Consider the following 13,487-nt stretch of genomic DNA (forward strand, 5'->3'; position numbering starts at 1 on the left):
CACCAAAATATGTCAATTATAAACTACCAGACCCAGTACTCCGTACAACAAACAACAATTCTGTATGACTGCGAAAAAATAATCCAGTTGCTGCTTCAAATGCCTACAATGTCATATGTCTTGTAGGCAGTAGATGGAGTACATTAACCTATACTAAGTCACTCTGATGTTGCACGACAGTCTGGTCTTGTATCAGTGTACATGGAGTACAAAACCTCTCCCTTGTTGACAACAAAAGAAACTTGCATATGCCCAGGCAAGGAATTGAACCCAGGGCGCCTTGTACTATTGTACTATTACCACTGTGCTAACTCGACAACAACGAGTGTTCTTAAATGTAAATGCATCATGCTGAAAGTAAGGTTAATGTTAGACCTAATGTTATTATCATAAAGTAACTCCTTTAATCAACAGATTTGCACAACCCACATAACCAGTTTTGATAACTGAACCTACGTTGCCTTGGAGAGGTCCAGTTTTATTGTCTGTAGTACACGTTCACCGGAATTTTGGAAAACCAGTCCATATCCATCCAGCAAAAGGCCACAAGCCTTAGAAACCAGTCCACCACTCCAGATATCCCACTTCTTTTCATCTAAGAGTTTGCTGGCTGGAAAAAACCAAGGCAATAGATTATTGATGGCTTTAAGTTCAGAGCTATAAAGTAAACCTTTTTAAATTCTGGCTTAGTATCAAAACGGTCTTATTTTCATGTTTAAATCTAAATACTAATAGTTCAAATAATACCTAATCATATAAATGACCTTCTGTTTCTAGGCACAATTTTCTATTTGAAAATTCTACCAAATCATCATCATCATCATCATGGCTGTCATCCTCCTTCTCCTCGTCATCATCATAATCATCACCATCATCTGCAGCAGCAGCAGCAGCAGCACTACCACCCCCACCATCATGATCATCATCATTACAGCATCATGCTCATGATTATGATCAGCATCATCACCAGCACCACCATCATAATCAGCATCATCAATCTCTGTGAACATCATGTTGCATGCACACACATAATTCAGAATGAATCATAAAATGAAATTGGGTACATCATTTCTTGTTCTGAAGTATATTACTTTAATTTCAATATTATAATGTATACCTACAGCTACTGAAGGAATCCAGCAAGGGCAACACCTCTGGTAGATCGTCAAGGCCATTAGCCAATGGGAAGCCTTCTTTCATGTAGATGGGTAGGGACTGGTTAGACAAGCAGGTGTCACCAAGGAAACCATGGTCACATGTGCACATCATGGTGCTGCCACATTTACCTGGAACATAATTAATTTCAGATTGATTTAAAAAGAAAGATCAGTAAAAAAAGCTGAAATCATTGGAAGAAGCAGAAGTTCAAACCATGGTGAGAAGCCAGTCGGCTAACTGTACAACAACTGTTTGATAACAAAATCCTCACCATGTCCGAGGCAGTGCTGCATACAGGCCATTCCTATGAAAACATTGTCAATGGCCCACTCTGGTCCGTAATCATCTTCTGGTATAACACCCTGGTACCAGCGAAATCTCAACGTTCTGTTTTTGAAAAAAAATATTTCAATAATTTTCTATGATAAAGACAAAAAGTATACAATTCCATACAAAAATAATGATAATGGTCTTCCGCAGACCAAAGTCATATTCATACAAAAAATTACCTTTTTTATTTTTAAATAAGAATAGTTCCAAAATCCCATTATAAATATTTCCCAATTTAATTCAAGAGCATTAAATGTCGCCTGTTAGTAGCATTAAAGGTCCCTTTTGATGCCTGAATCACTCGGGACCTCTAATAACCAATGTGCATACCAAGTTAAAAGTCACTTCAACGAACCATTAAAAAGTTTGATTGCCAACAAAACTGTGATGCCGCTCAGACGAACAAAAAGATGACGAGGCAGGACAAAGTAATTTCTATTTGTTTGACATGTTTCGTAGGTTTCACAAAAATGCACTACAGCATCTACCAGATATTAACAATTTAAAGATTATTATTTCTTTCCAATAGAACTGTACAAAACTTTTCACAAACCCACAAACATAGAGATCATCAAGAGGGATAACAACTCTTCGCCAATATTTCGAAGTTCCTCCGTAATGAAGGCTCGTTTGCATCACACTGTCATGACAATGAGCTGTAGAGACATCTGCACAATTAGGTACAACAAGTTTCCATGTTTTGCCTCCATCTGGAGAGTATTCCAGCTTCACTGGGTACTTGTGGGTACTTTCTGAGGAGCACCCAACATTTATCTGAAAGGCAAATAACAATCAGAAGGAAGGCAAAAATGTTCTGAAAAGCAGTCAACATGTACAATTACATTCCGAGGAGCAGTCAACATTAACAAATGTCTGAAAGGCAAAAAATGTTATGAGGAGCAGTCAAATTTAACCAATTCCTGAATGGCAAATTAATGTTCTAAGTAGTCAACATTAACAATTACATTCTGAGGAGGACTTAATGTTCACAAGTGTCTGAAAGGCAAAACATGAGGAACAGTCAAATTTAACAATTATGTTCTGAGTAGTAGTCAGCATTTTACAATAATGTTCTGAGGGGCAGTCAAGATAAACAATTATCTGAAAGACACTAATGTTATGAGGTTATGCTATCAAATTACTGTTTATATGAAAGACGAATTTTGTTCTGAGGATTAATCTGATTAGCAAACTTTGCTTTGACCTGAAAGAAGATTTTTAATCACCTGCTTGTAACATTAGCCACCTGTAAAAGTCTGTTTAGACTTTAATCATGTAAATATATTTGAAATTTCTTTGTTTCCACAGAGATCATATGGTTTAAAGTACAGAATAATTTTATATTTTACAAAACATCACGGCAGGCACGGCCAATAATCCAAGTCTACTGACACTTTCCTAATACTTATTGATTATAACAACAGATTTTTATATAATGTCTTCGAATGCGACAAACCAGCATATAAAAGAATTCCCGAAAGTTGATTATTTTAATAAATTCATTATTTATTTTTTTATTCTTTTAATAATTACAGACAAAATTTCAATGTTAGTCTTACATCAAACTGCAGCACTGACATTGGTCCAACATTGAGATCACGGGTAACTACTGAGTGCTCTCCCTTGTCAGAGCCCTGACGGAAAACCAGGGCTGTTTCCCCTGCACCGACTGTGTCTGACCTAAAATAGCAATGATTTTCATAATAACTGATCGTTCTAATGGCTATGAAGATAAATAATTAATAGGCTTGATGTATATTGATTTTTGTTGCCTATTTACATAAAAAAAACGTTGTTGTCAGTTTTTTTGCAGTTATTACTCATTGCAAAATCATTACTGAATTTAGTGTAAGTAAAATTATTGGGATTGAAACATTTCAATCTGTTTCAAAGCATATATATATATATATATATATATATATATATATATATATATATATATATATATATATATATATATAGACACTTATTTCATCATTTCTGTTTTTATCCATTTCAAAGCATTATTGTTTTTTTTTCTATGTCCTATGGCCAAATTATGCCCAAGTTGTGTTGGGTTGAAATTCTTTGCATTTAACATATTTTTTTGTCTGCAGAAACTTGTGTTTACACTAAAGGTAGCATTGACAATTATTGAATGAACATCTCCTTGATGACTAAAACGTCCCCTTTACCCAAAACAAGAGCTATACCATTAACAGCCATGGATAAAGGTTATTGAATATATGATTAATTGTGAATAAGAATATGTTTTATGCGTTTTAAACTGGTTTGTTTTAATATTAATATGTATTGTAATAGTATGTTATTTAATTTGTTAATTGCAGATTGCAGAACGTCTGTATATACAGACCTGCGACAGCATATGCTATAACAGACAATACAGATTATAAAGTGAAATGAGAGTTGTGTTTATTACATATCATTGCAAGTTCCATAGCTAAGATACACACCTAGACATATTAAACAGTAATAACAGATCTTCTACCCTATTCTACAATCTACATAAGTAGAAGCCAGACATACATATAGCTTGGGTATTTGATTTTACACAAACACTTATAACTCCATGAATATCAACATACCTGACATTTTGTTCACAGTAGCCTGCCACCTCCCCATCATTGACAAACAGCCAGGAATCGGCAGGTACGCCAGACTCAAAATCATCAGCCAGAGAAGAGGGATTCATTACCATTCCACCAATAAACAGGTTGTCTACAGCCCATGTTGACAACATCTTGCCTACAAACCAGCATGTGAATATGTTTAACATAAACATGGGTGTCTGCTAGGCTTTGGTCCTCACACCTTTAAACAAGTTAAAATATAGCTACATTGTTAGCTACTGGGGCCATATTCACAAACATCTAGAGGCTATTTAGTTTGAGACTCTGACTCAGAAAGCAACATCTTCATTCTGTTGTAAAACTCCTATTACAAAGTGTATCTGTAACAAAAATATGTTCTACAATCAGACACACTTCTCCTGTCAAAATAAGTAACATCATTGATAATTATGAAACAATTAAGAAGTTTTCTGAGCCCCAGTCTGAATTTCAGACACAAGATGTCAGTGAACAAAAATATGTTCTACAATCAGACACACTTCTCTTGTCAAAATAAGTAACATCATTGATAATTATGAAACAATTAAGAATTAAGTTTTCTGAGCCCCAGTCTGAATTTCAGACACAAGATGTCAGTGAATACAAACTCTGACCTTGTTCCTGTCATCTCCATTGCATGACTGCTGGCAGTTGTCTCTCTTACTTATATTTGTGAAAATAACCTTAATGCATATTGTACAAATTCTCCACAAGAACCTATTAATTAGGAATAAAAAACACACAATTATATGCTCAAGTTTGGCCATAATTTTCATCTGACATGATATGTCCCACAAATAAGGGGACATCAAAAGCATTATGGCACCATGGTAGTATTTATCTCTCTTTACCTGCGTTGTAAGGTTGCCAGAATCTCAGCCGTGTAGAGTTATGTCTGGCATCCATGGGCAGCTCAAGACTGAAAAATCTGCAATACAAAATCATTCGTTTAAGAATAACACTGTTTGGACATACTAATGTTTGTACCTATTTATTAAGCTAAATTTTGACAAAAGCTTTAGAGAAAGAAGCACTCTAGAGTCAGTTTCCTTGGAAAAACAGCAGGTATGCTTTCAGAGGGGCCAAGAGAACCTAACCCTTGTAGAGAATGAACCAATAACTTCCAGGGTGAGATCAATATTCTTCTCAAATATAATCAAATACTAGAACTCCGCGAGTCGGATGTGTCGCCTGACGAATTATTTACTGTCGACATTATAGCTGTTAGATTGGCATTTTATTCATTTATAGACAATGATGTTGCCATTTAACTTTCAAGTGTAGGTGGCATTTGAACCCTCAATCAGATATACCTACGGAATAAGTTTCAGGTTGAAACCTCCTATAGTTTATGAGATATGCCACGGACAAAACCTAAGCAAGAAAATTAACAAAGGGCAATAACTCTAAATATATGGCAGCAAGAGTAACGGTTCTTGTGCACTGCACTTGCCCTCAATGAGATCTATCTAGCTATGAAGTTTCAAGTTGATACCTCTTATATTCTTCAAGATATGCCCAGGACAAAACTTTAAGCATGAAAATTAACAAAGGGCAATAACTTTAAAACTAAGAAAGCAAGAGTTACTGTTATTGTGCACTGCACTTGCCCTCAATGAGATCTGTCTAGCTATGAAGTTTCAAGTTGATACCTCTTATATTCTACAAGATATGCCCCGGACAAAACTTTAAGCATGAAAAATAACAAAGGGCAAAACTCTAAAAATATGGAAGCAAGAGTAACAGTTCTTGTGCACTGCACTTGCCCTCAATTAGATATATGTACATATGAAGTTTCAAGTTGATACCACTAATAGTTTAGGAGATATACCCCGGACAAGCGAAAATGGGACGCGGACGCCGCCGCCGACAAAAGTAACCCCTATATGTCGTCTTTTAAGGCGACACAATAAAACTATAGCTAAAACATGACAATGGAAGACACATACTTGGATATTTTCAGTCAATCTATAGGCAATACTTAACAGTTGTATAAACCATCATCAATGACACCAAGGCTTTAAGATAACTCAACAAGATAACTGGACCATTTGCTTTGAAAACAGACAGCTTAAATGGCAACAGACCACAACAGACCAGAAATTAGTATAACTATGCCAAAACATTTCTATGAACAGATATATTCTAGCAATCAGAACAGGATTTTAAATGTCTAACCTTGGTTTTGAATCATTCCTATAATGCATCTCTTTGATGAGCTTCCATGTGATTCCACCATTGGTAGAATACTGGAGCAGCACGCTCTCTTTACGAGGCCAATCCATCTTTTTTCCATTACATCCAAACAAAAAGTAGAATTCAATTGTGTTCAGCATGGTTGTGTCAAGGTCACGAGTGACAGCCATTCTGAGTTGATCCTGAAAGAATCAGAACAAATGGTGATTTGTATAACTTACTGGTATCTTAACTCAACAATTTTACACAGTAAAAATTTGCCTATTTCTGCTGGCAACCTATGCTCCAAGTTTCATTTTAATATCTTTAACGTTTTTAGTTATGGCCATGGTCTAAGTGGTTGCAATACACGGACATTGCAAGGACTGTATCGTTTTGCCTTCATTGCAGGATTTTCCCCACTCGCTTGTCTATGGCGACACTTGAGAAGTTAGCACATCGTTTATTTTTCTTCTACTCATAATAAATGCAAAATCAGTCACACTTTTTTACATGTGAATCCTGTAAAAGTAAATTCCACTGGAACCCGTTTGAATTTGCTTGGTGGTAGCCAAACCAGACAGTGAATTCTTCCATGTACATTTTCCCAACAGCATTTAAGTCCACACTATCCCATAACATAATGCCTAAGAGAGTGATTACTACATTGCTGTAATAAATCATCATAAAATCCTAAAATAAAAATTGTTTAAACTAAACTTCATCATTTCTGTACTTACATCACTAAAGGTCAGAGCGTTTCCACTGACAAGAGTGCCACACATTTTGGTGGTGTCCCCACCATGTATCTCAATCCAGTTATCATTTTGGGGCTTGTCCCGGTTAAAATCGTCCCGAAGCATCATGGGAAGGGGGCGTGATGGAACACAGAATTCCCCATCGTAACCATCGTCACAACTGTAACATATTTTATTGAAAGGTGTTATGTTACTCTATGACTGTATAAATATTTGCGCAAAATAACCTTATATTTGACTTAATTTCACATTTTAAGTATTGAAAGTAAATGGTGATGAAAATTTCTAGGAAGCCTATTTTCTATTATACCAGGTACTCTAAATATTGGACTGTACTATGACCACCAACTTTAGTGACAGAAAGTTTTGCAGCAAATCTAATTTGAACTGGTTTATAAGTCATGATACCATGCACTAAAACCTCTCCTTTGGAAGTAAATTCAAATTAACATAAAATTTGAGTTGAACAAAAAAAAAAAATGGACAATTATTTGACTTACACACAAGTTCCCTTTTTACAATACCCATGGCCAGAACAGAGCCATGGACACCCATTCCCTAGATACACGTTGTCAAGGGCCCAAACATTGCCACTAGGGGTTTGACTGTGTTGTTGCCATCTAAATCTAGTAGCTGGAGATCTGAAAAGTAGTAAAAATACTTCTAATTGTATACTTGATTCGTAGAATTATACACAGAACATTTCTAGGTTTACACTTTCGACAGTCAATAGATTGCTACTAGGGAGTTCACTGTGTTGTTGCCATCTAAATCTTGTAGCTTCAAGTTTATTTTAGGTAGCATTGATCCCCATGGCAAGACCATTCATGCCCTAGTACATTAATCACTGATCCCATTAACCCCCAAGACTGGATAAAACCCCAATTTCCAACCATTTTTAAGACCACAACCAAACAAATAGTACATTTGTGTATTGTTTATGAACATTTATGTTCTACACACTATGGACAGTTCAAGTTCACTTTTAAAGTCAAACCCGCGCTTCTTTTTCAGGGATTATTTTCTCTTCATCAACTGTTCAAAATCAAAAGCATGTGTTCTATTTTGTAAACAAAGTCTATCAATCAAGAGTATTTATTGGATAATTGAGCCAGTAATAGTAACATAAATGGAAATATGGAAACCGTCCACTGGTTGCAAAGTCAAAACAAATACCAAAGTTAACAACAGTAAATATAGTTACAAAAGTAATTTTATTACAAGATAAACAAAATAAATATTGCAAGTGTACCTACACAGCACCCTGGGGTAAATACAGTGAAATCCTGGTCCAATTTCTGTGCTGGTCAGACATGTAGTCACTCTTTGAATGGTATCCATTGCATTCAAAATTGGGGGGTGCACATTCCGATACGACCGTGTCCCAATCCTTACCCATGTTGGTGGAATATTCAAGCATCACTCCGTACACTGTGTTGTAAAGTGAGTCACAGCCCATGGCTATGTCAAATTGCAGGAACGTTGATGGCGTTACTTGGTAGTCCCACGTTTCTGCAAACCTCTTTTCTGAAAAATAAAAACAAGTTGTGTAAATATTTCAGTTTTTTTTATTATATGCTTTTTGATGGATCATGAAGATTAATATAAGTGAAATTTCACTTTTTCACAAAAAAATATGATTTGTGTACAAATAAAAACACTTAAGTGATATTTTGGCACTTTTAACTGGGGAATTTGTGGTGACAATTAATTAAAACAAATAATTTATAAAGGCTAATATTTTTTTACTTAACAAATAAACTTTTCTATTGTTAAGATCATTAAATTCAACTGATTTAAACATAATAATGCATTAAAATTAAAAAAAAAAACTGCATTAACCCATATTGTTCCCCTTTGAAGATGCACTCTTACTCCCAGATAAGATTTACCACACTTAATACAATTGTTTAAATATTTTAAAAAGGATGAATACATGTCGAAAACAATGGTTCTTATGAAGGATACCAAGTTTGATTTGAAAGAAATGAGCATAAAACTCGGTATTTCTACCTTCTGAGACTATAGTAGACCACCATAAATCTTTTGCATTCACCAATCATTTAATATTTTTGCGCCTTCGGCTTTAAAATACAGGGTTTCAATCTTGTTATCAGTAATTAATATTTTCCATAAATGCATTATTTAGTAAATAGTTAAAGGCTTATCAGTCAATAACGATGTTTGTCATACATGTGTATGTATTGATTTTGAAAACGAGTGTCACTTTAAAGACACTGAGATCAAGGCCAAACAGTTCCTCACAAAGTTTTACCTCCATTTCTGCTGAACTCCAGGGCATTCCCTTTCGAGTTACATGTAATCCTCGGTACAGCGCTTTCTGTCTGGAACCATGTGAACATGTCTGGCATCATGCCAGCAAAATCGTCCTGGAAACCATCCAAGTTGGTCTCATTGACACCGATAGTAACACTGTCAAGACCCCATTCTGCCTTTGTCATACCTGGAAGTTTAAGGTATGAACATACAAAATCAAGGGTTCAATAGGAGTATTTTTCTAAATTTTATTAACTATAAATGGTATATCGGTAAAGAATTTAAAGCTCAAAATGCAACTGTCGTCTAGTTTACTATTGTTTTAGGCATTGCTATATACCTTTCTGTCATTTAAAAACAAGATTTAAAATGACAAACATTGACAAGAATATGTTGTTCACTGTAAAAAAGGTATCACACTACCAAATAAAAATAATATGTCGGGATCAATCTACCTCCATAACCCAATGGTTGCCACCATCTGAAAATGGTTCTGTCTGATTTTGCTTCAGGGGGGAGTTCAATGACTATCCTCTCCTTTGACCCATTGTACAACTTGGGCTCAACCACTTTCAGAAGACTCCATGTGATCTCATTATCAGTGGAATAGTCCAAAATGATTCCCTCATTGGGGGAGGAAGGTTGGGTACAGCGATGGGTCAGTTCATTACTCCCAATTTTGAGGACAAACTCCAACATTCTGAAAAGAAATTTATATTTTGCAAAAAAAAGCTAAGAATATTATGAGTTAAGTTTATATCAAATTCTTTAAGCTTGTCAAGGAAGCCAATAACTTATATTATCAAGTTTGAATCTGTTTCCTGGGTAGAAACCAGGAAACAGATGTCCATTTTTGAGAGGCCAAGAGGAAAATCCCTTGTCAAGGATTGAACCCATAACCTTTTTGGTGAGAGGCGGTCACCTTTACCACTTGACAACCTCAACCACCTGGACTACACTAACATACTATAGATGAAAATTTAAGACATTTGCATAAAAGAGAAATATGTATTCCATTACAGAGCAAATTAAATTCACTTTAGCATACAATTCAGCAATTTAAAAAACTTACAAAGCAAAATATTCTTTAACTTTAGATTCAGATTAATGTAAAGCATTTTCCTTATTCTAGAGTTGTAATTACATAATATAGTGAAAATAGCTGAAAAAAGAACAACTTTACTTTAAGTTAAAAATTGAAGATAAAAATGAAGCTGTGATATTCAATACCAGCTCTGACTCAGGCTTTAACTAATTTTAAAATGTTTAAATACTTGGTGAGGACAAAAATTAAACCACTTTTTCAATACCTCAGGTATGTTGTATTTAAAGGCACAGTAACAGCCTCACGTGATCCTTCCCCATCCAAAAACAAGGCATTCCCGGCATCAACCGTTCCGCACCCAATACCAAGATGGCCGCCCAGAATCCTTCTCCAGAAATCAGCTGGGCGATGAAGCTGTTCAAATCTATCCACCATGCCGTATGGCGTTGGGTCATCTGATTGGCAGTCGGGATCTGTATTTATAAAGAAGCACTTCAGCAAATGCAAAAGCTCATATATCTTTCATGGTCAATTAATGGGTGTATTTAAAGACTTAATGAATTAGAAACAGCCGTTGACCTTACTTCACATCATAAACTTGGTCATAGTTAGCATGGGTAGCAAGTTTCATACTTATATTTTTAACGGATGGTAATGAGTATTTAGTACTAGAGGAGTAGTTCTCTACTTGAGTACTTGGAAAAAACCCAAAAAAAAACAGAAAGGGTGTTGTTTAACCATTCCAGTAAGATCTACATATAGCGATCTTATGAAACAAGCAGACAAAATAACCTTACCATCAAAGCGTCCATAGCAATCACAGGCGCCATTTTTGCATGCCCCATTTCTATGGCAACTGTGATCACATGGTGGACCAATGTAAACATCATCAAGGGCAAAGTTGTACGGATAACCACCTGGTTGCCACCATCGGAGAATCAAAGGACTAGGGGGTAAAGTATAGATTATTAATATCATTAGATTTCATGTATATTTAACAGATTCTGATATCAGCTTTTCACTATCAGATTAAACTTAATTTGTTTCCCCAAAATAACAGATACATGTATTAAATAAGAATTGATGAATTATTGAAAGCTCATGTATGTATCCCTTTTCATATTAAAAAAGTACATGTAGAAAGCTATACACTTGTTGAAAGGTCTTATACAAAGCTCTTTTGGCTGGCCAACATTTTTATGTGATATTTAGCCTTAATGATAAAAGTTGTTGAAAACTGGTGTCTGCAAAATTTCGGCAGTGAAAGTATGTTCTAGCCAGGCACAATAAATTAAGTCAAACCAATTAAACATAACACACTGTTTAGCGATGCAATATCACAACAAGATCGCAAATAATGAAAGATCATTTGGAGTAGCTAATAAGATTCTTCCTCAGTAAAGTATCCTTTCTATCCTGATTGCGAAATACCCCAAGGACAAGCCTTGAATATCAAATTAAACACTTTTGCATGTTTCAGTATAACAGGGATCTTGACACATACGCTCCCTGTTACATGTTGAGGACCATCAATAAACGAAATCCTTTTAATAGTTATATATATGATAGCCTTAACCCAACGGAAAGCTGAATGAAATTAGCCCACTGTTTTGCAATCTTCACTATAACTGGGATCATGACAAGCCTCCAATAACCTGATGAGGGCCAGCAATAAACATTTTAGCCTTCTTAGATATCCCTCTGCCATAAAAGTCAAAACCCGAAGAAAAGCCTAAGAAGATAAACCCACTATTTTGCAAGCTCCTCTATTACAGGGATGATAACAAGCTCCCAGTGACCATGAGGACCAGCATAATAGATGCTCCCTTCTGAATGGTTGCCATGGCAAGACATTTCTGGATAGCAGGGTTGTCGAACCAATTTGAATCCATTTCCCCCTCGAGGCCAGTACTGAAGCATAACTGGATGGTCCCATCGAAACTGGTTGGTACAGCCGACATTTATCTGAAAGGCAAAACAAAATTTTAATCTATGGTTTAACGTTATATATTTCATAAATTTATCTAACTTGTACCCAATGCATTGTGTCATATCAATTTTAGCATGCCAAGTCCTGATAGTTTGTGTCAATGAATTTATCTTACCATATCACATTACTACCTGCAATTCTTTTGATATTGATACTGCTAAGTTGCTGTACCTGGAGGTACCAGTGTACTACCATACACTATCAAGATATTCATAAATGATGTATCTGATATAAATATTTATCTCTGAGGTTCAGTGTTATAAAATATGACTTGGATATGCTGAACTTTGTTCATTTCAATCAGTTCATACATCAACAAGAGTGATGTGGAGTGAATGTCAATACTTGTCTGTTATTTTAATACCAAACAAGAGCGCTAACTGTCACAAAAACACCCCTCCTAATTTTAGGGCATTAAGTTTGGTGATAATTGATTAAAATTAAAAGACATTGTAAATACAGTTTTGTCATAACACTAGAGCGACTAATATGGCCTGGCTCGTTATTGCACCTGACCGAGATATTCTGTCCATAAACATAGTTTCCAAACTTGGTAATCAGTGATCTGACAGGACCGATTTTAGGTAATTTCCATTATTACATGGTGATAACTCTCAAGTGACTTGTATGGCTGGTTTTCAAACTTGTCCAAGAAATTACGCTTGCACACATTATTAAACTTGTCCAGGATATACCCATATACATTCTGACCAAATTTGGTGGTGATTGGACAAAGGCTTCTTTAGTTATAGATCAGACAAGATCAATAATTATTAAAGGGTAATTACTCTCAAATGACCTGTACTGGTAATGAAACTTATCTGAGATATTATGTCCATACACATTCTGACCAAATTTGTTGTGATTGGACAACTGTTCCTCAGACAAGTTATTGATCGGGCATCATACTGGATATCGTCCACCCATACGCCACAAGTAAAACGTCAAAAAGTCTCATTATATGAACAAGCATTTAAAAGAGGCATCATAAATTCTACAACTATTAAATCTAAAGTCATGAGGCTTGCTTTACATGTAAGAATTGTCTTTGGCAACAATTGCACTGAGTTTTATTCGAATATCTTCAGTTTCTGAGTTAGGACAAGATTGAATTTTGCACATCAACAACAACAACAACAACAAAA

The 13,487-nt window shown here is 35.4% G+C and overlaps 1 protein-coding gene across 2 annotated transcripts in view; it reads right to left on the reverse strand.

Annotated features, from left to right (window-relative positions):
• The window catches only part of LOC128216598 (reelin-like), a 64,931-nt gene that overhangs the window by 15,752 nt on the left and 35,692 nt on the right, over positions 1 to 13,487 (reverse strand). For both annotated transcript variants that reach the window (XM_052923213.1, XM_052923212.1), the window contains exons 28-43: positions 12,103 to 12,317; positions 11,150 to 11,298; positions 10,618 to 10,825; positions 9,763 to 10,007; positions 9,306 to 9,494; positions 8,287 to 8,557; positions 7,531 to 7,671; positions 7,013 to 7,190; positions 6,276 to 6,475; positions 4,949 to 5,025; positions 4,074 to 4,233; positions 3,048 to 3,168; positions 2,042 to 2,262; positions 1,430 to 1,545; positions 1,122 to 1,286; positions 457 to 610 (exon numbers count right to left, since the gene is read on the reverse strand). In XM_052923213.1, the coding sequence (XP_052779173.1) occupies positions 457 to 610; positions 1,122 to 1,286; positions 1,430 to 1,545; positions 2,042 to 2,262; positions 3,048 to 3,168; positions 4,074 to 4,233; positions 4,949 to 5,025; positions 6,276 to 6,475; positions 7,013 to 7,190; positions 7,531 to 7,671; positions 8,287 to 8,557; positions 9,306 to 9,494; positions 9,763 to 10,007; positions 10,618 to 10,825; positions 11,150 to 11,298; positions 12,103 to 12,317 (2,810 nt within the window). The remainder of the gene's footprint in view (positions 1 to 456; positions 611 to 1,121; positions 1,287 to 1,429; positions 1,546 to 2,041; positions 2,263 to 3,047; positions 3,169 to 4,073; positions 4,234 to 4,948; positions 5,026 to 6,275; positions 6,476 to 7,012; positions 7,191 to 7,530; positions 7,672 to 8,286; positions 8,558 to 9,305; positions 9,495 to 9,762; positions 10,008 to 10,617; positions 10,826 to 11,149; positions 11,299 to 12,102; positions 12,318 to 13,487) is intronic.

This window comes from Mya arenaria, chromosome 14 (assembly GCF_026914265.1).
Source record: "Mya arenaria isolate MELC-2E11 chromosome 14, ASM2691426v1".
Taxonomy (NCBI): domain Eukaryota; kingdom Metazoa; phylum Mollusca; class Bivalvia; order Myida; family Myidae; genus Mya; species Mya arenaria.